A 23897-nucleotide genomic window follows, 5' to 3' on the forward strand; every position below is an offset into this window, starting at 1 on the left:
CGTTTTTGTCAACGACCATTCCGCATCTCCCGTTCGGCGAATTAGCTCCTGTTCGTCGCCGCAATTTACACCCGCGCGACGGAGAGAACGAGTCGGCGGCCGCGTTTATCGCTCAGCCGCGAGACGGTAGGAAAAGTCGTCGCAATGTATGTGTGTGTATATTTGTATATATAATATAATAAATATACATATATAATGATATAATAGTAATATAATAACGATAATAATCAATAATCTTTCAAATTTCCAGGGAAAATTCAGCATTTTTTACAAATTGCAAAAAAGCTCTCCGCTTTCCTCTGCTATAACTCATAAACTATTTATTTGAGAGAAAAGTGTTGAATACAAAAGTTGTAAAAAATTTTGTGTTTTACAAACTTTGTAATGGATACTTTTGCTCTAAATTGCAGTGGAAACGAGATATTCGCAAAAAACCGATTTTCGGCGCCATTTTTTCAAGATGGCGACGCAAGCGGCAGCTTGCCAAGGTCAAAAACTTAGGGTTTTAATTAGGACCCCAAAATGAACAGAATTGTCAAGTATAAACTTTCCTTGACCTTTTGCAAACTGAAGTTTTTTTTTGTCTCTATTGACTGGGCTAGAACGTCTGAAAGCGGTTCTCCCTTTGAACGCTAGGCGAATATAGCGACTTGTATCTCAAAATTGATGTCTTGTTATTAGCAGATATTTTTGAAAATTTCCGCGACAAATGTATCGAAAGTTATGGGCTCGACCCCGCATATTTCTATACTCTTCCCGAATACACGTGGGACCACAGGCGTCCGCAGGGAGGAGGGGGGGGCAAAACGGCCACGTGCCCCCCTCCGCTGAAAAACGGAAAAAAAAATTTTTAATTAAAAAATTAAAATTATTTAAAAACATACAAAAAACTTTCTTAAATACAAAAAAAATTTTTAAAAACACAAAAAAACAAAAATCTTTTTTGATTTACATCTACCTTGACGCGGTGAGAAAGTTTTAATACTAAAAGATGTAAAAATATTTAAGTATACATTTTTTAAAATTAATCTGAAAGTGATATGCCCCCCCCCCCTAGAAAAAATTCTGCGGACGCCCAGGGACCACTGTAGTGCGTCAAAACAAACCCCCACCCCCTCACCCTACTGGAGCCAGACCTCTTGAAGTGTGTATCTGGTTACCCCCACCACTGCTGTCTGTCTGTGGGAAAAAAAGTAGGTATGATTGGAGGAGGAAGAGATCGACGCGTGGACATCTACGATGCAATTTTTTATTTTTTATTTTTTTATTTTTTCCGGGCGAGTGGAAATACTCGAGCTCAAACCTTGGTCCTCCACATTTCCAAACAGAGTATGCTGGGTTAACTGAAATTTTATTAGAATAAAGGTTACATCTAGTATTTGTGGAGAGTGGCCCTCCAGCATAGGGGTCCCTGCGCTTTGATACTCCCCCTCCACCCGCCTTTTTGAAAATCGTGAGATGTACGGTATATGCCGCCCACCCCCTTCCATCCTTCCCATTGAAAAGAGAAAAATCGGATAATATACCGTTAGAATAAACCAACTGATATGACGGGGATGAATACGGACGAGGCGCGCTACGCAGATAGCTAGTGACGTCATCGCTGGTGACAATACAAAAGGTTTTGAATGGTACACCTGTACCTGCGGCTGTATGCTGCAGAGGTTTAGGACGGATGATATGATGTCATCGCTGGAGATAAAAGAAGGGGTCTTAAAAAATACGCGTGTACGGTCGATGATTGCGCAGGTTTAGGACGCTATAATATCGCTGAGTTGACGGAAGTAAGGGATAGGAAGAAAGAAAATATTTTCGCATAACCGATTTAAGATAAAGAAACAGCTTTATTTATATTAATTTTGCATAGAAATACGAAGTCTTGTACAATGAAAAATTACTAGTTACGTACAATTAAAATATATTATAGTTATATTGCTTAACAAAAAGATTATTTCATAATGCGACGGAAAATATGTGAATCCTATCTAAAAGAAAAATGGTAATTATTTACATTAACGGACACCTCGCCGATGACCTTGACCTTGAATATGTTGTCAAGGACATGACCCTGAGTAACTTTTCCTTATAACTTAATCAGCGGTCATTGTTTATTAGAAAGTAATAAACAAAAAAATGTTTGAAAAATTTGCCATTTTGTATCAGTGCAAAAGGAAGTAATTTGCTGATATGAGTGTGTAGACACAGTGCTCGTGTGGGCGGGGGAGGTTTTTTTATTGTGTGTTTTATAGTGTGTCTCAAGGTTGGCCGCCAATCTAAAATATATGCATTACAATCTTAAAGAATCAAGGTTAGGTGTAGGGTGAACTTCGCTTCATCTTGCACAGTACATACGTGAACGCAGTGGGTTCCGACCCCCCCCCCCTACGGGGGGCTACACTTCCGGAAGATATAACCTAACCCGAGCCTATTTCTGATTTAATACTAAAATTTATGCTTCTGGTTATGCTTATACTAATGCTTCATAACTTTTGTTTGTAGAACAATTTTTTAATAAACAATGAGCGTCGATTAAAACCTTTTGTACCTTACTCAGAGTGATAACTTTGACAACATATGTCAAGGTCAAGATCATTGAAACTGCCTCCCCTATACTGCATATAACCAATATACCAATTACTTCCTTTAGCACTGACACAAAGTGGCAAATCTCTCAAACTTTTTTTGTTTATAACTTTTTAATAAACAATGACCGCCGATTAAGTTATAAGAAAAAGTTACTCATGGTTGTGTCCTTAACAACATATGTGAAGATCAAGGTCATCGGCGAGGCGTCCGTTAATGTAAATAATTACCAAAATACTTTTTATTATATGTTGATTTCATACTATATATTTCATATAAAATATAAAAATTTAAATACAAAATTTTTATGATAAAAATATTAATATTTTTTCTTTTTAATTCGAGTCATCCAAATCTATAACCAAAAAAAATATAAAATTATTATCATAAGCTTTACCAAAGTACCCGGAACGAAAAGGATTAAGATTACAGTGACATACAAAAACTTGACGTACCCGGGTTGCATTATAAGTCACACATTTTTATTAATGTATTGATAATGATTTCTGATAATCTTGTAACGCGGTCACCTCGCTCGACGCTCGGATCGGCTCGAAAGCGGCGAGAAACGCAAGACAGGTGCGGCGTGCAATCGTTCCCGGTTTTATTTACATGCGTCTTACGGCACGGTTAGAACTAGAGGACTTATTACGAACAGGCCTTACAGGCCTTAGCGGACTTAGTACTAGGCAGGTCTTATTACTAGCAGGTCTTAAGACTAGACTTATCTCTCTCATGCGACTATATTTACAGCGCGGTTGGTACATGCACTTATACTCTACGGTCAGGTTAGGCGGCTAAGTGTTGCCGGCAGGCTCGAGTGTCACGTCGAGCACTGCCTGAGCAACGGAAGTCGGTTCAACCCGACGGGGCCAAGTACAACCTTGGCCCGAGGTAGGTAGGAGCCGGTGCAACCCGGCGGAGCTGAGTGCAACCTCAGCCCGTGGAGCGGTCGAGACAGGAGTCGGTTCAACCCGACGGGGCCAAGTACAACCTTGGCCCGAGGTAGGTAGGAGCCGGTGCAACCCGGCGGAGCTGAGTGCAACCTCAGCCCGTGGAGCGGTCGAGACAGGAGTCGGTTCAACCCGACGAGGCCAAGTACAACCTTGGCCCGAGGTATAGAGAGCCGGTTCAACCCGGCGGGGCTGAGTGCAACCTCGGCCCAAAGAGGTAATAGGTAGTGGTTAGATCGATATCAGGAGCTGGTCGGGATAGGATCTGGTCTCGATGTCTCGGCCGGCCGGGCTTATACACCCAGCCGGCGTCCCCCACTGTGCGCCGTCGGTCCGGCGGTGGGAGTCGGTACCGCGTGGGGACCCCGCGAGGAAGATAGAGCGTGCCGGTGAGCGAGAGCGCATGCTGAGCGAGATAGCGCGTGCCGGTGAGCGAGAACGCATGCCGAGAGCGGACGCGCATGCGTCAAGCAAGATGGCGGCGGCGGGACAGGTAGAGCTGGGTGAATAACCAAGCCATGCATGTATCTATATATATATATATATATATATACATTTATGCCCTACGGTAATCGTGTTAAATATTGATTTCATATTTATTTTTTATTTTTTATTTTTTAGGGGAAAATTTTTTTTATAAGCTATTTTTTAGAAGTAAATATTATTTAAACTTTTTGTTGCGTACAAGTTGGAATATTTTTTATGTATTATATTTTTCGTGTTTTTTAACCTTTGTGAAGTTTTTTTAGTAGGATATCACTGCTTTTCGTAAAAATTTATATATTTTTTTTTAAATTTAAATTACTACATTATACAGTATATACATGGATATAATTTTTTTAAAGATTTATTCAATAGAAAGGAAATTTTTTTTAGAAGGAATTATATAGTATATATTTTTACAAAGCTTGTATATACCATATTGAATTTGAGTGCACATAATCATAATGTATCTTAATACTCATCTCTTATTGTCAATCATTTAACAGGTTTTAAAACATGATATAATTTTAACAAGATATACATTTTTTTATAGATATAATTTTAATCTAGAAGTTAAACTGTATAGATATTTTATAAATATAATTTTAATACGGAAGTTAAACTGTATATCAATAATAATAATATAAATTGTGTAAGTGAATAAATATCAAAATGTAGAAAGCAATAGGAAGGAAATTCTTTTTATTACAAAGCATCAAATATTTAATATAAATATGAAACAAGTTCATTCTATTGAATAAACGCATACTTATAAACAGTATATAATTCCTTCTAAAATGTATTCTAATAAATGATATAACCAGAAGAGATCAAATATTTTTTTGCATTTATTGATTAATTAAATTTGCTTATCAAGGGACATGGTAGTGTCTCGCGCCAACTTCACGCGAAGCCGCGAGGCACTCCGGGCACGGTCTTACATACAGATCTTGAAACTGGCCGCAATTTCAGTGGTGGGGGTATGGTCGCTTATTGAGGAAATATTTAGTTCCTAACACAGCCACTATTCGTCGCTGTGATAACTTTTCCCAGATAAACGTAACCTACTTGAAATGTCAAATTAAAAAAAAAAAAACCTTGGAAACCCCGAGAGCCGTTTTAAACACGCGTGTGATTTTCGTAAGAGATTATTTTTGAAAAATGTCGAGGTGGTGCGCAGTACCGTATTGTAAAACCGGCAGCAGAACGGAACAAATAAAGCGATCATTATTTGGCGTACCGAAAGACCCGGTTATATGGAAGAAATGGGAAAAGGCTATCCCAGGTATAGTCAAGTTGCGCCAGACGGACGTTATATGTGACAAACATTTTCAGGAAAAAGATATTTCCCATGAGTGGATTAAGCTTGACGCAAATGATCAAGTAATTGCGCGGGTGAGTAAAATGAAAAAATTTCATATCGGTTTCAAAAGAGTTCTTACTCAAATCATGTATTTTTTTATTAAAGGTCACATACAAGTGTCCGCAATTTAAAAAGCAAGCCGTGTCCACGAAATTCGGTGACGTTCCGACAGGAAATTGTGAGCCGCTGCATGAATATGCGAAGCGAATATGCAATGTCTCTGTCGAATCCTCTAATATGATAAAACCATCAATTCAAATAATCAGTACCTTGGTCGGTGAGTTTTCTGAAACAAAAAGTATTAATTACATTGTTGATAAAAAAATGATAAAATGTAAATAATTGAAACATACGTACATTTCTTTTATTTATTTATATTACAGATACCGTACATGTTCCTTTACCAGTTCCAGACATTGGCACAGATATCAGCATGTCGTTTTCGCCCATGGAAATATCGAGTTGTGAACCTCCGGTAGCGGATTTGTTGGTTCCTCAGGAGCCTTTCAAAGTGCCCTCATCTATTGAAATCAGCGAACGTGAGTAACTATATGACTACATTTAGGCTACGTGCGAAAACACCACCGGTGTGAACGTTGTCTGAAAGTTGAACAAATATAGAACGATGCTCGTGTGCACACGGATGGCGTTTTCAAACGCGGCCTAAAGCCCGAATCAAACTAGCGGCTCACAGTCGCGACTGAGATTATAGCGGGGAGCACACACTTTTGCATAAGCGCATAATCATATTATAATCATAAGCATAAGGAAATTGATTGGTCAATAGCGTTATGCATAAAGAAATGGACAAATCAATTTCCTTATGCTTATGATTATGCGCTTATGCAAAAGTGTGTGCTCCCCGCTTATATCTGCGATTGCGATTCTGCCTCAGCCAATCAGAAAGCACCAATTGCAAGTATGATTGGAGCGTAGCAAATCGCGATCACAGACGCAATCGCGGTCCCGAGCCGCTAGTGTGATTAAAGGCGCGTTCCACTTAACGATCGCAACGCTCACGGTATCATTTCATCCTTGTTGTTCACGAAAGTTAAACAAAGACAGATGATGCTCACGAGCATTGCAATCGTTAAGTGGAACGCGCCCTAAGGGTGACGTGTAACAATAGTCTATGTGTAGTCTTGCCAAATGTTCCAAAAAAAAAAATGTATGCCGTTCAAGTCACAATACCTAAAGAAAAACAGAATGCTATAAATAAAAACTGCAAAATCATAAATAAAAATACGGCAAACTGAATCATTGATATTCAGTCAAATAAATAAAATTAATGAAACTGTTTTCTATTAATATTTACTGTTAAAAATGGAGTGAATTTTTCAAGATGACCTAAAACAAGAATAAATTATTATACTAATTTTATTTTTAGTGTAATGAAAATATTGAAAATAAGATACTTCATGCAATAGAACGAATAGTATGAAATAGAAAAAAAATAAATAAAATAATAATAATTTAAAAGGCTTTTTCAGTATATTCTTGCAAAATATGCATCATTGATTGTTCGATTAACGAGTGTAGAGCATACCATAGAGCTCCTCGACTAGAAACAGTCGCTATTTTGGAGGTTTGCAGAAGATAAAATCATCTGCCAAAGCTGTTCTCCCGTCTTCCCACAATGATTATTATTATTATTATTATTAATATTAATATTAATATTATTATTAATATTATTATTAATATTTATTTATATTATATAAATAATATAATATAAATAAATAAATATTGCTCGACTTTATTATATCAGAAATACCGGAAAGAAATGCGAGCACCAATGATGACTTTTCTGCCTATGTTCCGGAATCATGGAGTTGTTTCAAAATGCGTACTAAAGTTATACAACATACCCTGTTTTCATACACGATCGATGAAGATTAATAACGGCGAGCATTGTCCAATAACACAAAAATGTGTTACAATTGATGTTGATGGGATATTAAAATATTTTGTTTATGGACGTCACGTTGATTCGCAACACAAATTCGAACAATTCTTAAAAAAGAAAGAAAGGCTTTCGGGTGTACTGGAAAAATTCCAGGAGATAAAAGTCTGCAGCGGCCTAGGTGATGTTAATATCCATTTTATACCAGCCGGTGAAGCATATCAAGATTACATCGATAAATGGAGAAGTAAAGGCTGTTCCCTGCTCTCGATAAAAAAAAGATGCGATTCCTGCATGAAATTGAGAAAATGTATACTGCAACGGGCGACACGGCTAAAGAATCATTCTACGATGAAGCGGATTGGTGATATTTTAAATCCCGTTCGATGCAAATTATCAGCTATGCGGATAAAAATTAGACGTGAAAGACGTCAGAAACTTCAAGCGAAGTATCGCGTAAAACATCTGATATTAAAATATTTTGTTTATGGACGTCACGTTGATTCGCAACACAAATTCGAACAATTCTTAAAAAAGAAATGCTTTCGGGTGTACTGGAAAAATTCCAGGAGATGAAAGTCTGCAGCGGCCTAAGTGATGTTAATATCCATTTTATACCAGCCGGTGAAGCATATCAAGATTACGTCGATAAATGGAGAAGTAAAGGCTGTTCCCTGCTCTCGATAAAAGAAAGAAAATGTATACTGCAACGGGCGACACGGCTAAAGAATCATCCTATGATGAAGCGGATTGGTGATATTTTAAATCCTGTTCGATGCAAATTATCAGCTATGCGGATAAAAATTAGACGTGAAAGACGTCAGAAACTTCAAGCGAAGTATCGCGTAAAACATCTCATGCCGTGTATGAAAACACAAAAAGCACAAATAGCAAGCATGCAAGATGCATTTTTGAATAAAAAATGTGCTGAATTAAACGTCCCAGAGTCTCAAAAATTGGCGCTTAAAGAAATCATCGCAGCGGCAAGCAAAAAGGACACCAGAGGTCGACGTTACACCGAGGAGTGGGTCATGTTATGCATGCTTATGAACATCCGATCGGTAGGATATTACAAATTTCTGCGTAAAAACAATATCCTGCCACTTCCGTGCACGAGGACAATACGCAGTTATTTCTCTTTAATTAACGCAAAGTGCGGCTTCGATGAACATTTTGCGAAACTCCTCGAGAAACATTTTGCCTCGAAAACTCCACTGCAGCGTCACGGTGTCCTGCTGCTAGATGAAATAAACCTCAGGGAGTCTGTAGCAGTTTCGAAAAATTTAACTTACCTGGGCTTAACGGACTTAGGCGATGACGGGCAACAATCCACAGACATAAACGAGCAAGCAACACACGGTCTTGTATTAATGTTCCAGCCGCTTGCTGATGTATATACACAGCCGATTGGAAGAAGCGTCATTTGCGAAATATTCCTCTCGCGTTGACGTCTTTGATGTAACTTTAGATGAAGTACTTGATACGTACACTTTTACATTTCCTTGTAAAAAACACGCATCAAAAATCTTATCATATGCAATAGTTATTATCTTAGATTAAGAATGAGGCAATATGCTCATCAGGAAAATTTGAAATTGAAAAAGAAATTCGTTGTAAAAAAAAATTGTCACTTACCCCTTGGATAACGAACGGAAAATATTCGTCTTTTCCAATATCTGCCACGTCATCAAGAATGTCCGGCTGTACAACAAGGAGAAACTGCGGGTGAGTTATAAAATGAAAATTTATAGTCCTAGAATAATGAATGGCGTTTTGAGGCTCATATAATACGTAGAATAAATATTGGCATTATCCTAGTTGAAATCTACGCATAACTACATTTGCTGGAAGTATTTCGTTACGTTGTACAATCTTGACAAGGACCATCCAGGAAACGCAAGAGTTTGTCCAAAAATAACAAACAGACATATTGTGCTGGACAACACATCGAAAATGCGAGTCAGACTGGCAACTCAGGTATGTTTGTTTATAAATTCAAAAGTCAAAAATTTCTTATTGTCAAAAATTTCTTGAATTTCTTATTTTCTTGATGTTACAGATCTAATTTTTTATTTCTTATTGTCAAAAATTTCTTAAATTTCTTATTTTCTTGTTGTTACAGATCTTTAGTAACTCCGTTGCTGACGGGCTCGCATTTTATTTATCACACGGATGCCAAGGACTCAGCGGGTGCGAAGAAACAATTTCCTTTTGTAAACGCTTCAACGATATGTTTGACGCAATGAACCGAAAATCACCAAATCAAGGACTCACGCCGCGTTCTAATGACTTTAAGGGGGTATTCTGGTCTAGAAATTTGAAAAAATCGATTTTTTTTTCATATTTTCAAAGCTTAACCCTTTAAGAATATGTCTTTAAAAGGATTTTTCAAAATTCAAATTATTTTCGGAGATTTAGCTGTTTTAGTGACGCGGCATCCAAACCGGCTCGGCCGGAACGAATCAGACAAAAGACGTTAGGGATTCTCCGTCTACCTGCGATCGTGTTTCCTCGTAAAACCTTTTGTGCCTTTATATATATATATATTGAAATACAATAACCGAAGGTAACCTTTATGTATTTTGAAATTATCTTTTATATTTAGTGTTCACTTACATCCAGTTGCTAACAGTTGAATCCTAACCTTCAAACCAAGTGAACGCATGTGCTCTGAGTAAAATAAAAATATTTTGAGTTATAATTTTAATTTTTTAAAGAAAAATGGATCGAAAATCTTCAACGCAAAGGATTACGCGTCCGGATCGAAAAAAAGGCGATTTCACGGCAATAGATTCACGGTAGAGGAAGACACCAGTTTTACGAGTGCATCAGCAGAAAAATTGAGCAAATCAAGTGATGAAGAAGTAATTATTGAAAATAATTACGGCTACTGTATTTTGGAGTTTTTCACGGTTTTTACAGCGATTTCTTCCTTAGTTTTGTGTACTACATGCAAGAAAGAGATTAAATTTTCACGAACGTCTCATCGCGGACTAGGTTTTAAAATTGCATTACAATGCAGTTGCAATAGTATACGATATATACAATCATGTCCATTCGTCGACAAATCCTTTGAAGTAAATTGAAGAATGATATTTGCTATGCGGCTTTTGGGAGTTGGAAGGGAAGGAATAAATATCTTCTGCAGTATGATGGATATTTGTCAAGGAATATCAATCTGTACTTACTACGCTTGTCTCAAAAACGTACATACGGCCGCATCTGCAGTTTATAACCTCATTATTTCCAAAGCTGTAAATGAAGAAAAAGATTTAATTTCAGCTTCTAATTCTAATACTAATCCAACAGATTTTACTGTTTCTGGCGATGGGACATGGAAAAAAAGAGGTTTCAATTCTCTATTTGGAGTTACTACACTTGTAGCTAAAAATTGCAAGAAGGTTGTTGATACAATTGTCAAATCTAGTTTCTGTCAAGGCTGTAATGTTTGGAAAAATAAAAAAAAATCCGATATTTCTGCGTATAACGATTGGTATGAAGACCATGAAGAATTGTGTACTATAAATCATAAAGGAAGTGCAGGCAAAATGGAAGTTGATGCTATTATCGAAATGTTCTGTAGATCGGTTCAAAAACACGGAGTGAAATATGTGAAATATATTGGGGATGGTGACACTAAAACATTCAAGGGTATACTCGATATGGATCCTTACGATGGTGACCCAGTTGTCGAAAAAAAAGAGTGCGTAGGACATGTCCAGAAAAGAATGGGTGCAAGGCTACGGAAAGCAAAAAAAGATAATAAAGGGATTGGTGGAAAAGGTGAAGGCAAATTAACTGATAAAGTGATAAATAAATTGTCTTTATATTATGGTTTAGCGATTCGCTGGCACCCTGATTCTGTTGAGGACATGAAAAACGCAATTTGGGCTACTTACTAACATAATAGTTCCACAAATAAAAATCCGCAACATATGTATTGCCCACCTGGTGCGGAGAGTTGGTGTAAGTGGCAAAAAGCTGCATCTGAAGGTACATTACAGGAGTTTGACCACGATTTCTCAAGTTCTACTGAACCGATTTACTTGAAATTTGGTGTTAGTCTTCTTTATAGACTTCTCTATCGCACGAACTATCCTCATCCCCAAATTTCAATGTTTACTATTTTTAAAAAATTCGGAAAACTCAAAAAAAGTGGTACAAAAATTAATTTTTTTTTCAGGCAGTTGCCATTTTGTGAAAAAAATTTTTTTTCAACTTTTTTATAGTTACAACGATAGCGGCATTACTCTAAATTAATAATCCTTTTTTTTCAGATTGCTAGGAGGGTTGGAATCGTGGGTATGGTTGCGCGCTATTTTTTTGAGACCCCCTACTTCATCAGCCGCTAACTTTTTGAGTTTTTAATTTTTTCACTTTTTTTTCTGTGTTCTTGAAATATTAATAAATATCTTATAAAAAAATAAATAGTAAAAATATTGATTGCCTTTTTTTTACGGCACTTCAAAAATTACCTAAAATTCATGCTTCTAGACCAGAATACCTCCTTAAGGTACAAAAATAACGCGGACTGCACAATTAAAAATAAAATAGTGGGAGGATTACGTATAGTTTTTTTTATTATTGCTTATTTCTTGATAGATTCTAGAAGATTTATTGCGGTGGTTGAATAAATGGCAATCCGCAGTGGTAGAACGAAATATCACAGCAGAAGAATTTCTTACTGTCGAAACATCACGAGGACTAAGAATATCTCTTCAATTAACGATGGATCTTTGTCGTTATTTGATAGACAAATTTGATTTGAAATACCTGCTGACTGAAAAACTCAATCAGGATAACTTAGAGGTAATTTATACTCAGTAAACACTGTTTGTTATAATATAACAGAATATCATTGCAATATAATATTGTTATATGTGTGTTCCTTCGCTTGCCGTTATACGGCGAAATCATACTTAACTAACTCATATTCAATTTTTACCATGAAATGTATATAAAGCCTACAAAAGATGGATATTAACATAAGATACAAAATATATCTTTTTTTGATAGATTAATTTCTGATAAAGGCTGCATTCCGATATCCAGTGCCGGTATTGAAAATCTATAGTATATGGAAATAGTAATCGGAATTTTTAAAAAATTAAATCAGAAGTTTTATAAATTAGATACATATAAATTATTTCTTCAATTTATTAACGGTATAACGTATGTTATATTAGACTTCCGTTTCCGGTGGGAAAATGTGAACAGGAAGAAAATGTGCTTGTGGGGAAGAGAAGGAGGAGATGAGACAGGGAGAAGTGAGAAAGATCAGAAGAGACAAAAGTGAGGAGCAGGAGGAGGTGCATTAAGGTGAATGAAGGGAGATATGTGGAGTAAAGAATCGGGATAGAGGAAGGATGCAAAGGTTGGAGCAGTTTGGAGGTTAGGAAGATGGAGGAAAGAGAGAGAAGAGGAGAGTCACGTGGGAAGCGACGGAAAGACGGCCGGTAAGGAGGAGAGTAGAAGCGGATAAGGCAGAGCAGTGTAACGGGACAAGGACAAAGAGCGGAGAGGGAAGACGCATGTTATGAGATGGCGCAGATGAAAGAAAGTATATGTGGAGTAAAGGAGTGGGATAGAGGAAGGATGCAAAGGTTGGAGCGGTTTGGAGGTTAGGAAGATGGAGGAAAGAGAAGAAAGATGGAAAGAGAGAGAAGAGGAGAGTCACGAGGGAAGCGACGGAAAGACGGCCGGTAAGGAGGAGAGTAGAAGCGGATAAGGCAGAGCAGTGTAACGGGACAAGGACAAAGAGCTGAGAGGGAAGACGCATGTTATGAGATGGCGCAGATGAAAGAAAGTATATGTGGAGTAAAGGAGTGGGATAGAGGAAGGATGCAAAGGTTGGAGCTTGAGATGGCGCAGATGAAAGGAAGTGGAACAAGCACATGGCGGTTGAACACGGAAACGGGAGTCAAAGGGGGAAGAGAGGAACGGAGAAAGAAAGGCCAGGCGAATTAAAGAATAGTACGACGAAAGCTAGGTTAGGGAGAGGAAGCGGACAGTAGAGATCAATAGGTTAAAGTGCAAAGAGGCGGAAGATGTAAAAATGTGAAAAGGTGAGAAGAGGAGAAGGAAACGAAAGGAGAGGAGAGTCGGAAGGAAGAAGAAGACGGGAACAGGAAGAAGTGGATGAAGGAGCTGGTGAAGGAAGTAAGGGGAATAAGGAATGAATTAAAACTATGAAGAGAAAAGAGAGAGAGAGGAAGGAAGTCGAGGGAGGAAGGAAGTCGAGGGAATGATGGAGGAAGTACTAGGAAGGAAGGCAAAAATAAGGGGGCTGGAGGAGAGAGTAGAAGAAGCGGAAGGAAAGAAGTGGCGTGTGAGAGTGAAGAGAGATAGGTTAAGGAGAAGATAGGTTAAGAGAGAAATGTAAGTTGAACTGTGAGATTGTAAAGAATGTAAAAGGAAGTGTAAGAAGGAGGTGTTGTTGTAAAAAACTTTGTAACCCCAAGGGGGGAGAGAGTGAATGGGGATGGAAGGGAAGGAGAACAGGGGTAAGGAGGAGTATGAGAGAGAGAAAGAGAGGAGGAGGAGAGAGAGAGAAAGAGAGAGAGGGTGGAGGCTGAAAGAAGAATGAAAGAGGAAAGATGGGCAGAAAAATTATAAGAAAGAACAGCGGAAGCGGGGGCCCAGTAGAGATAAGGTTCAGTGTAAGAGAGACGTAAGCAGTAGGTAAGTTAGAGATAAGGCAAATAGGAGAACAAAGCAGAGAGAGAGAGAGAGAGAGAGAATGATGGGTAGGACGATGATAAAGCGAGGCAGGTACAAAATGTAATAGGTTAAGGTGAATGTAAAGATTGAAACCCCATTGGGGAACAATAAACATACATACATACATACATGTATGTTATATTACATATTAAGAAATTACAATTAACCAGTAATTTACCGGTAATATTTATGTATATTATTTGTAACATTCCCTTTTATTGTTCTTATATAACATTAAGATATAGATATGATATAGCTGTTATTGTATTGCAAAAATATTTAACAAGTACTTACCTGTTTTACAATGAACTATTTCTTTAATAACACACACGCTCAAAAGACATCTAGAGGATATTTTATATCCTCTGGATGTCTTTTGAACATGTGTGTGTTGTTAGAATTACTGGCCTGTTTTAGAAATTCTTCGGCACAATACGTCAATGCGCGGGATGCAACGATCATCCAAATTGTCCTACGTTTCTACAATTATATAAATTGCTATTGGTATATAGTGTGATCAAGTCACCGAAATATGGCAATTGCACAGTTTCATCAGATACGAAGCCGGCGACATTGATCTCTATCAGTGAAATTAAAAGTATGTATAGCAACAAACGCGAGGGTAAAAGTGCGGAATATCTGCGAGAAATTCGGCATAAACTAGATGCAATATTGCAACATGATGATTGGGAGGCGGATGATATCATCGATCTTCATTCTGAACATGATTATGCCCTTTCCCCTATCCTTGATTGTATTATCTACTATGTTACAGGTTTCGATTTTTAATCATCAATCATCTTCATTCCGAACATGATTATGTCCTTTCCCCTATCCTTGATTGTATTATTTTATTCTTATTTTTTTTTCTTTTAGGGGCAGGGAATTTATTTATTTTATGCTCGAAATTTATTATAGTATGTTTACAGGTTACTTGTGCAAATAAGTCCTTAAAAAATATAAATCTTGTCCAGTGTGCGAAGAAGCCGTGAGATTCAAGTCTAGCTGCGGATCCTCGGAGTCGCAATTGGTGCAAATGAAATCACGCGGTGGTCGCATTCACACAAATCTCCATTTTTTCATCTAATTCGGCATATAGAAGCGTCATTTGCGAAATATTCCTCTCGGAAAAAATAAAATAAAAGAGGAAAAGATGGAGACAGAGAGATATCCCCCCGGCCTCCGGCGTCCCTCGCCACCGTGGTTAAACCTAACGCAACGACTCTAGCGGCCATTAGAGAACTAAAAACTGCTTCATTTTGCGACCTTCCCCCACCACTGGAGTTTCAAGACCTGTATGTACGACCATGACTCCGGGTATCTATACGCGAGTCGGCCAATTGCGAGTACCTTAGATAATCGAACCTCAATAACGGCTGAACCGATCGTATTTTTAATAGGCTTAATCGATAGCTTGGGTTTGAATTATATAATGAAAGTGTCTTTATTTTTTTTCTACATGTATCATGAATGGAGGTAATATGATGCAAAGTCGAAATGTATAAAATTTTTATTAAGATACGTCTCCGTCGTTATTTCCCTATACGTGTATACATGTATACAACACATGCAAAGAAATATAGTGGTATCATGCTACACGCATATACACGTACACAACATATGCAATATGCAAATGTATTAGTCATGTTGTACGGTTGACGCGTTCGACAGAAGATTGCGCTAACGGTGCTCTGAGATTTGACAAGTAAATGAATTTAACAAGTAAATGAACAGTAAAAAAGGTTAACGGTAGTGTCTCGCGCCAAGTCACACGCAACCAAAATCACGCGCATTAAGAGTATCGCGGAATAATGCAACAAGAAAAAGAAATGATAAAGTGATAAGAAATTATTAACGGTTATAAGAGTATCATGGAATAGTGCAAGGAAGAAAAGTGATTTCTTTTAATCGATGTCATATTGGGCAAATTTAGGTCATATTATGATTATCGAGAACAAATTAATAAATATCGCAGAATAATGCAACAAGAAGAAAAATAATAAAGTGATTAAGATAAAATGATAAGAAATTATTCGGCTATAAATTATAAAAATATCGCGGAATAGTGCAAGGAAGAGAAGTAATTTCTTCTAATCGAAATGAATATAATGAATATGATATTTCCTTTGAGGGTAATATGAATTTAGCTGACGAGAAGGCAGATGATGTACATAGTTTATTAAATAGGCTTATTAAATTCAATATATTTTCAAGGAAGGAAAAACAAAATCAAGATTTACAGAATATTCTATATAAGTAGTAGTGTGATGAGAATAAACAATTTACGTTGTTGGATGATAAATTTGAACAGGTTTAAATTTTTATCTTTTTCAATACAATGTTATTATACATAATATTGGTGCAACCAGGCTTTAATATTTTAATAGTATAAATAGTATGTTTTCTCAATAAGAGAGCTTTTAATATTTTATACGCATTGCATTGTTCCCCAAATTATATAATACAAGATTTAATTTTTTTTAAGCATTGAGTTATTTTATATAATGGCCTAGTTTATACCGATATATACTTTAATACATACTAAATACTATATTGGCCAATCATAGTCATTCCTTTAAAGAATGGAGCGGCTGTAATTAGATAGTATAGTATTTAGTATGTATTAAAGTATATTGGTGTAAACTAGGACAATGTCTGTTTTTTTACGCAGTGGATTGTTTTACATTAAAATTTGAAACAACGAATAAAAGGTCTGTTTTTTTTTCGATGCATTGGAATATTTAACATTAAAATGTTTGATTTTTACGCACTAGAGTATTTTGCATTAATATCTATTGCAACCGTATTAATTTTCTCGAATTAAATAATGATTTAATTGCTACGGCGGGCGGTTTTCGGTGCCCACGGTACACCTTCGGCGCGTCTTTTTTTATATCGGTCCCACAAACACGAAATTCTCGAATACTCGCAACTAAACCGAGTTGGGCGCCAGGTACGGCAGGCCGCACCATTCACGAACAGCGACGACACAAAAGAAAATTATTGCGAGACCGATAATTAACGCGACGGCAAAATTCCGCGACTACTCAGAAGCGATATACCCGAAGTGGTAGAGGGGGAGGTTCGGGGGAGACAGGAGAAACGTTGAGAGTCGAGAACACGGGAGCAATAATAAACATTCGATGTTTAATATATAGAGGCTAATAATATATTACTAGAAACCAAGATATCGAATAATTCGGGGTGACAATAGTATGACTACAGGTAAATAATATACTGCGGGATTTCCGCGGAGATCGGCGCGACCGTGCGCAACAGTATCGAATTACCGGACTTTTTACGCGCTTTAACTCGACTTTTCGGCCGCGAGGATTTCCACCGTACGAGACTTAATTAGGCCGCGACAGCTAAAGAAATCTCTCGAAAGCACCGGTAACCACTTTACGCACGCTCGAGATTCCGCTCCCGTACAATAGAAAACTTTCCGACGGTATGACTCGAATTGGTCTTTTAACGCATCTCGTGGCGAGCTAGTATGTGTCTCGACAATAACAACGACGACCTTAGCTCGAAATACGCAACGTAGTCCCTTCGGATGACTTGCGGAAACTAATACCGGGATCGCTAACACCCGATAGATATTGGCCCTATATCGGAGAATTACGCTTTCTCTTCGCTCTAATTACGCAAAGCGTGTACAGTAAATTACCAATAATGCAAACAGCGAATACGAAAACTATGGCGAATGATCGTGTGGTGTACGAGCCGTATGACGCAATATCGTTCGCGCGATCCGTAATATCGATAGCGCGGACATGAAAGTCCCGATACTTTATAACATATTACACAGACAAACGCGGAATTAACATTAATGACTGACGGCGGCGGCGAAAGATGTAGAGAGGGCTTATCTTAAACAATTCGGATGAGTGACGTGTGCCCGTCGGCCATACGATATAATCTACTTGAAAATCTCACAAAATTTATCCACCAAAACGCGTGGCTCGACAACTATTATGGGCGCGACTCATCTGAATTAATTACCTACAACAAATCGGCAGCGAACTCGGGTCGACGACGCTCGTCCCACCGGCAGTAACTGCTTAGCCCTTTTCTTTCGCTCTCGATTTCGTACACTCTGGGCGACCTGCGTCCTTCTTCGAGGCTCGCCGAACAGTGCCGAGCGAGAGTCCTGTAGGAGACACGCCGGCGCGATAAATCGCTATCGCGCCACTTGTGGCGCTTTCGCATTACGCAGGGCCGTCCTGCGATCCTTGCGATCCTTGTGGTCGTCACGGCCGTATCGGTGGGCTCACCGCCCCGAAATTTCTAAATTCGATGGCTGCTTGACTGGCAGATGCGGAATTCCGGCAGCGTCCGATCGGCTCTCTTTCCTATCTTGTAGAATAGGTCCATGGTCGAGAGTCCTCTCGCCGCTCCGTCCTTGGGACTCCCTCGCTTCGCGCGGGTGGAGTGGCCGTCCCTTCGGCCGGGTCCTTCCGGCCCTTCGCCTCTGTTCCTGTCGTAATAAGACAAAATTATCGGCAGCGATGTGTGTTAGCCACCAAGAATGTAGTTAATAAAAAAACTACGACCTGACGTCTCTCGCTCCTTGAAAGTCTCGGACTCGACCTGTCGCCCGCTCCTTGAAAGTCTCGGACTCCCGCCCTCGGCCGCTCCTCTTCCTTCTTCCTTCCTCTCTGCCGGATGGGATCCCGCCGCTCGACCTCGCGCCGACAACCATTTCGCGGACTTTTTTCGAGCTTACAGTTTCAATTGTATCTTACCGAAAGTCAGATCTCGCTGATCTGACCATCGGGCCGCTCTCTCCCTAGTTTAGGAGGTCGCAGGCCCCCGAAAAACCGCCCCCGATCGGGCCAGTCGGCCCTTGTGACGGACGTCCCAAAAACGTCACGTCACAACTCCCCCTTCCCGGGAGAGGACCGAGGAGTTCTTGGCTGGCGACGAGGGTCGACAGCCACCAACTCCCTTCTTGTCGCTACTCCTAATCCCTCTCATCACAAAACGAGCTGCTCCTCCCTACAACAATCCACCGCAGCGTCCACTGACTAGACAGCACTCCGACAACGAAAGATGAGAAAAAACGCACGCATTCGGCAAAAGAGACCCCCCGGGACCAAGAAGGATGGGAATAGCAGGGCCAAAGACACAACACAAGTTTTTCACCCCTCAATCTCCAGTATTAAGTTTTCCCGCTTACAGTTCTTGCCTGTCCGTGGGGTGGGGGAGAGAAGGTAGGTCGTCGGCAACTATTCGGGCTTTGTTTTGCCCAAATGGCCCCTGTCCGGATGGTATGGTCCCAGGTCCAGCCATTCTGGCCCGCAGAGGGAGCAAATGCGCATTGTTACGCCCTCCCTGCCACACCCGTAGCAGTAGGGCCTCCCTCGCGGCTCCGGGCAGCTGGAGTAGCGGTGGCCGGCCGACTGGCAGTTCCAGCACCGGTCGGCCCGGCGTGATGGTCGTCGAACTGGCGAACGGCTTGCCGCTTCCCCTCGCGTCACAGACTCCCGCGACGAGGTCCTCCGTTTGGGAGACCGCCGGAAGTGCAACGGCCTCTGTGGTGAGGGCGTACGGGGCTAGGTCCCCACAGTGCGCCGTGGAGGGCCCGGGTCGAGGGGCCCCTCGGACGGTGATCGGCCTGGGGCTCGTATGAGTCCGACCGTGGAGCTTCTCCCTCGCCCTCGTCTCTCGAGGGTGGCTCCGTTTCCCCCGGACAGAAGCGACGGCCTCGCCATAGCGGTGTCCGACCTGGGCGGTGGCGTGGTCTGCACCCCCACGGTGTTGTGCGGGATCGGGGAGGTCTGCACCCACTGGTCTCGCCTCTCCCTGGGCGCGAGCATCCCGCGGGAAAAGGGGTTGAGAGACCCGGTTTGGGTCTCCTGGTCCCTGGTTGTCGGGAACTCCCTCACTCGAGCGCCCCTTGTAGTGTATAAGTCCCTTTCTCGCAGTATGACGAGCTCCTGTAGCTCGTCTCAGAACCCAGGGTTATCCCGGTGCACCTGGCGGAACAAGTCCGCATATCTGGCCCTGAAATGCCGCCACTGTTGATGGGCCATTCTTCTCGGCACAGTTGACAACTATCTAGGAGGCAAGGGTCGATAGGATTTAAGGTCTTTTATATGGACTTCGCCCATGCCGTTTCCCTCCAAATTCGCGAGCTCGTACACCACATTCGACAACACCTTACTAATTCTAAAGGGACCGTGAAATTTTGGTGCCAACTTGGCCGCAATATTATGTACCGCGGACGACAAGACATGTTGCCGTTTCAGCACCAAATCCCCAACCTTAAAAACGGTATCGCGGCGTCTTAAATTATAATAGTTAGACTGCTTCTGGTAAGCCCGCTCGAGATTTTCCGCCACCCAATCGTTTATACCCTGCAGTTTCCTCATCCGAGTTAACCACTCCGCTGGTTCGCGCTGCTCGACATCTACTATGCTCGCGCAGCGTTCGCGCATTGAATTCGCGGGGGCAGGTTCTCGTCCGAGATTTAAGAAGGCCGGTGACGTGCCGATAGATGAATGGTGAGCCGTATTATACGCAAATCGAAAGTCTCGCAAATGCTCATCCCATTCCCTATGGTCTCTCTCTAAAAAGGCAACTATCATGGTCTTCAAAACGCGGTTCACACGTTTCACCGGATTGGCCTGCGGATGGTACGGTGGGATCGTCGTGTGGGTTATCCCGTGCTCTATCGCGAACGCTCGCAACGTTTGGTTCGCGAATTCCGTGCCGTTGTCCGTCAGCAAAAATCTCGGCGCAGCCCAACGCGAGACAACATCTCTCAACGCCTCACAAATTTTCTTGCCGTTAGCGGCCCTTAGCGTGAAACACTCCATCTATTTTGTGAAGAGGTCCTGGACCACCAAAACGTACATAAAACCAGCCTTGCTTTTTGGGAACGGACCCATTATGTCGGCGGCCACCGTGGTTCATGGGCCTTCCACGACGCGGTGACCCATGAGACCCGCCGGGTTGGCTTGCTCGACCTTGGTACGCTGACAAACGTCGCATTGTCTCACGTACTTCGCGATGTCCCGAAACATATTCGGCCAATAAAACGCGACGGCCAGTCTGTGGAACGTCTTTTCCAATCCCAAATGTCCCGATTGCGGTGTGTCGTGTGCTTCTCTAAGCGCTGTCACTTCTAGCTCCGTCGGTAGGACTAGCTTCCATCTATCTAAATCCTCCACAATATCCGATACGATAGCTTTGGACCTACAATAATATAATTGATTATCTACTATTCGCCAAAACGTCGAGGTCCATTCGCTACCTCACCGCAACGTTTGATATACCACGCGTCGGTCGTATTCGCGATAATTTCGCTTGCTCGACCTTGGTACGCTGACAAACGTCGCATTGTCTCACGTACTTCGCGATGTCCCGAAACATATTCGGCCAATAAAACGCGACGGCCAGTCTGTGGAACGTCTTTTCCACTCCCAAATGTCCCGATTGCGGTGTGTCGTGTGCTTCTCTAAGCGCTGTCACTTCTAGCTCCGTCGGTAGGACTAGCTTCCATCTATCTAAATCCTCCACAATATCCGATACGATAGCTTTGGACCTACAATAATATAATTGATTATCTACTATTCGCCAAAACGTCGAGGTCCATTCGCTACCTCACCGCAACGTTTGATATACCACGCGTCGGTCGTATTCGCGATAATTTCCGACTCTACGGCAACCATTATTTTTACCTCGGTGTCACTCTCATACATTCGCGACAAGGCATCCGGTACGTGATGCAATGCACCTTTTCTATGAATTATTTCATAGTCGTACTCCAAGAGCTCTAGAGCCCATCTCGCGAGTCTGCCCGTTGGATTTTTGAGATTGTGTAGCCAGCGTAAGCAACTATGGTCGGTTATGACCGTAAATTGATACCCCTCTAAATATGGTCTAAATTTTTTTATTGCCCATACTACCGCCAAACATTCTTGCTCGGTAACTGAGTATTTTTTCTCGGGATCGGCTAGGGCACGACTCGCGAAAGCTACGACATGTTCGGTTCCGTCTACTTTTTGTGTTAGCACGGCCCCTATTTCCACTGAGCTCGCGTCTGTCTGCAAAATAAACGGAACGTTAAAATCTGGGCACGATAGTGTAGGTGCGGTAACTAAGTATGAACGAACTTGTTCAAAAGCGCGACACTGCGCATCCCCCCACTCCCAGCGCTGACCCTTTTTCAAAAGCCGGGTTATCGGTTCGCTAATTGTTGCGAACTGCGGTATAAACCGACGGTACCACGATGACATGCCTAAAAATCTGCGTACCTGTTTGATATTACGCGGAGCCGGGTAGTCTAAAATCGGTTGAATCTTGTCCGTATTTACCATAAGCCCGTCCCGTTGTACGATAAACCCCAGATATCGAACCTGCGAGCGACAAAACTCACATTTCTCCGGATTTATCGTAAGGCCGGCAGCGAAGATTTTCGTCAGTACGCGCTCGAGCCACTCTAAATGCTTTTCAAAAGTAGATGTTACTATCACGATATCGTCTAGATACGCGAACGCGCGAGGTTCCATTTCCGGCCCAATTATTTTATCTAGTAAGCGCTGGAAAGTCGCGGGCGCTCCCGTCAATCCGTATGGCATCCGCGTGAAATGATATAAGCCTTTTCCTGGGATGCTAAAAGCAGTAATCTCCCGACTTCCTTTTGCCAGGGGTATTTGGAAGTACGCCTGGCTCAAGTCAATCGTGGAAATATACCGAACTAATCTTAGCTTGTCTAATATGCCATTCATATTCGGCAACGGATATGCGTCCTTTTTCGAAACATTATTGACTTTTCGGAAATCTAAACAGAATCTATATTTTCCGTTCGGCTTTTTTACCATCACGATCGGATTTGACCATTCACTATACGAGGGTTCTATTATACCGGCATCTAACATTTTATCGACCTCATTATGGATTGCTTCCTGAACTTTTGGTGAAACCAGATAATACCTCTGTTTAATAGGTCGGTTCGGACCGACATCTTTTTCATGCTCGATTAGAGAAGTGACACCGGGGTTCGCGACAGTTTCCGGTATCCTATTCTTTAAAAATTTCGCTAATCGATCGGTTTGCGCGGGCGTTAATTCGGGGAGTCCACTTTACACTGTCGGTATTCCGCTCGGTGTTTCGAATTTATATCTCATCGCGGGGTCATTCATAAAGTACCAGTCGGCATTCGCGAAATCCAGTCCTATACCGAATGTACGCAAAAAATCTATCCCCACGATACACGAGACTGCCAAATCCGGCAACAAACAAGTCGAGATGAGACGACTTTGATTTTCCAACGTAAACGGGACCTCCGCCTCCTCCCGCACTTCCGCTAGTTGTCCGTTGGCCGTGCGAATCCGCGTAACATAATCTTTATGCGTCGGCATCCCTAATTGCCGTATTATTCGTATACTCGAGGAGGCTTCCATTCATACTGGTGATGAGTCAAGACTCATCGCTGAGCGGCTACGGGGGCCAATTTTCAATCGTTCAATATGATTGGACTGCTCTGGAGACGTGCTAGGGATGTCGTCTCTCCGTGGCAATCGGCACTGCATCCATTGAGTGAGATTCCAACATCGCTCTGGAGTCGTATGTACTGTTAGAGTGACGTAAGGTGCGAGGTCTGAATAGCTCAGTGGTAAGAGCAGTTGCCCGGAAAACAAAAGACTCGGGTTCGATTCCCGATTCAGCCACTTGTACCTCGCATATTTTCTGAGACCAGCAAATGTTGTTTTCTAACAATTATTTGTCGGGCTGAGGAAGTGTGAAAACGCCCTACACAGACACGACAGTGCCGCTGCCACGGAAGAGATGGATGCTTGGTTCGTGCCTCCTCCCGCCTTAAATCCCCCCCTCGCTTCACGTCGGTCCCAAGGATCGTTCGATTCGATCCTGTATCGACTAACGC

General features: G+C 41.2%; 3 protein-coding genes, 1 long non-coding RNA gene and 1 pseudogene across 4 annotated transcripts; all 5 read left to right on the top strand.

Annotated features, from left to right (window-relative positions):
* The first annotated feature begins 5618 nt into the window (after nucleotides 1–5618).
* LOC115244852 lies at nucleotides 5619–7413 on the top strand. The gene is made up of 3 exons (XM_029822845.1): nucleotides 5619–5659; nucleotides 5766–5921; nucleotides 7148–7413. The coding sequence occupies exons 1-3, from the start codon at nucleotides 5620–5622 to the stop codon at nucleotides 7276–7278; spliced, it is 327 nt and encodes a 108-aa protein (XP_029678705.1). The 5' UTR covers nucleotide 5619; the 3' UTR covers nucleotides 7279–7413.
* Nucleotides 7414–7821: 408 nt separating this feature from the next.
* LOC115244855 lies at nucleotides 7822–8730 on the top strand. The gene has a single exon (XM_029822847.1). The coding sequence runs from the start codon at nucleotides 7822–7824 to the stop codon at nucleotides 8728–8730; it is 909 nt and encodes a 302-aa protein (XP_029678707.1).
* Nucleotides 8731–9110: 380 nt separating this feature from the next.
* Nucleotides 9111–9536, top strand: LOC115244854. Its single transcript, XR_003885444.1, has 2 exons — nucleotides 9111–9259; nucleotides 9405–9536. It is a non-coding gene; the product is annotated as an uncharacterized LOC115244854 (long non-coding RNA).
* Nucleotides 9537–10188: 652 nt separating this feature from the next.
* On the top strand, nucleotides 10189–11184 carry LOC115244851. Its single transcript, XM_029822844.1, has one exon. It carries the CDS (start codon nucleotides 10372–10374, stop codon nucleotides 11182–11184), a length of 813 nt encoding a protein of 270 aa, XP_029678704.1. The 5' UTR covers nucleotides 10189–10371.
* A 219-nt stretch (nucleotides 11185–11403) lies between these two features.
* LOC115244853 lies at nucleotides 11404–15123 on the top strand (annotated as a pseudogene).
* Nucleotides 15124–23897: the final 8774 nt, after the last annotated feature.

This window comes from Formica exsecta, unplaced genomic scaffold, assembly GCF_003651465.1.
Source record: "Formica exsecta isolate Colony F162 unplaced genomic scaffold, ASM365146v1 scaffold873, whole genome shotgun sequence".
NCBI classification, from domain to species: Eukaryota; Metazoa; Arthropoda; class Insecta; order Hymenoptera; family Formicidae; genus Formica; species Formica exsecta.

Excerpts from the sequence above, each read along its gene's own strand:
- LOC115244852 (XM_029822845.1), top strand. The coding sequence starts at position 5,620 with ATGATAAAACCATCAATTCAAATAATCAGTACCTTGGTCG. Across the intron at positions 5,660-5,765 it reads AATAATCAGTACCTTGGTCG|ATACCGTACATGTTCCTTTA; the intron begins GTGAGTTTTCTG and ends TTTATATTACAG. Across the intron at positions 5,922-7,147 it reads ATCTATTGAAATCAGCGAAC|AAATACCGGAAAGAAATGCG; the intron begins GTGAGTAACTAT and ends TTATTATATCAG.
- LOC115244855 (XM_029822847.1), top strand. The coding sequence starts at position 7,822 with ATGCTTTCGGGTGTACTGGAAAAATTCCAGGAGATGAAAGTCTGCAGC.
- LOC115244851 (XM_029822844.1), top strand. The coding sequence starts at position 10,372 with ATGATATTTGCTATGCGGCTTTTGGGAGTTGGAAGGGAAGGAATAAAT.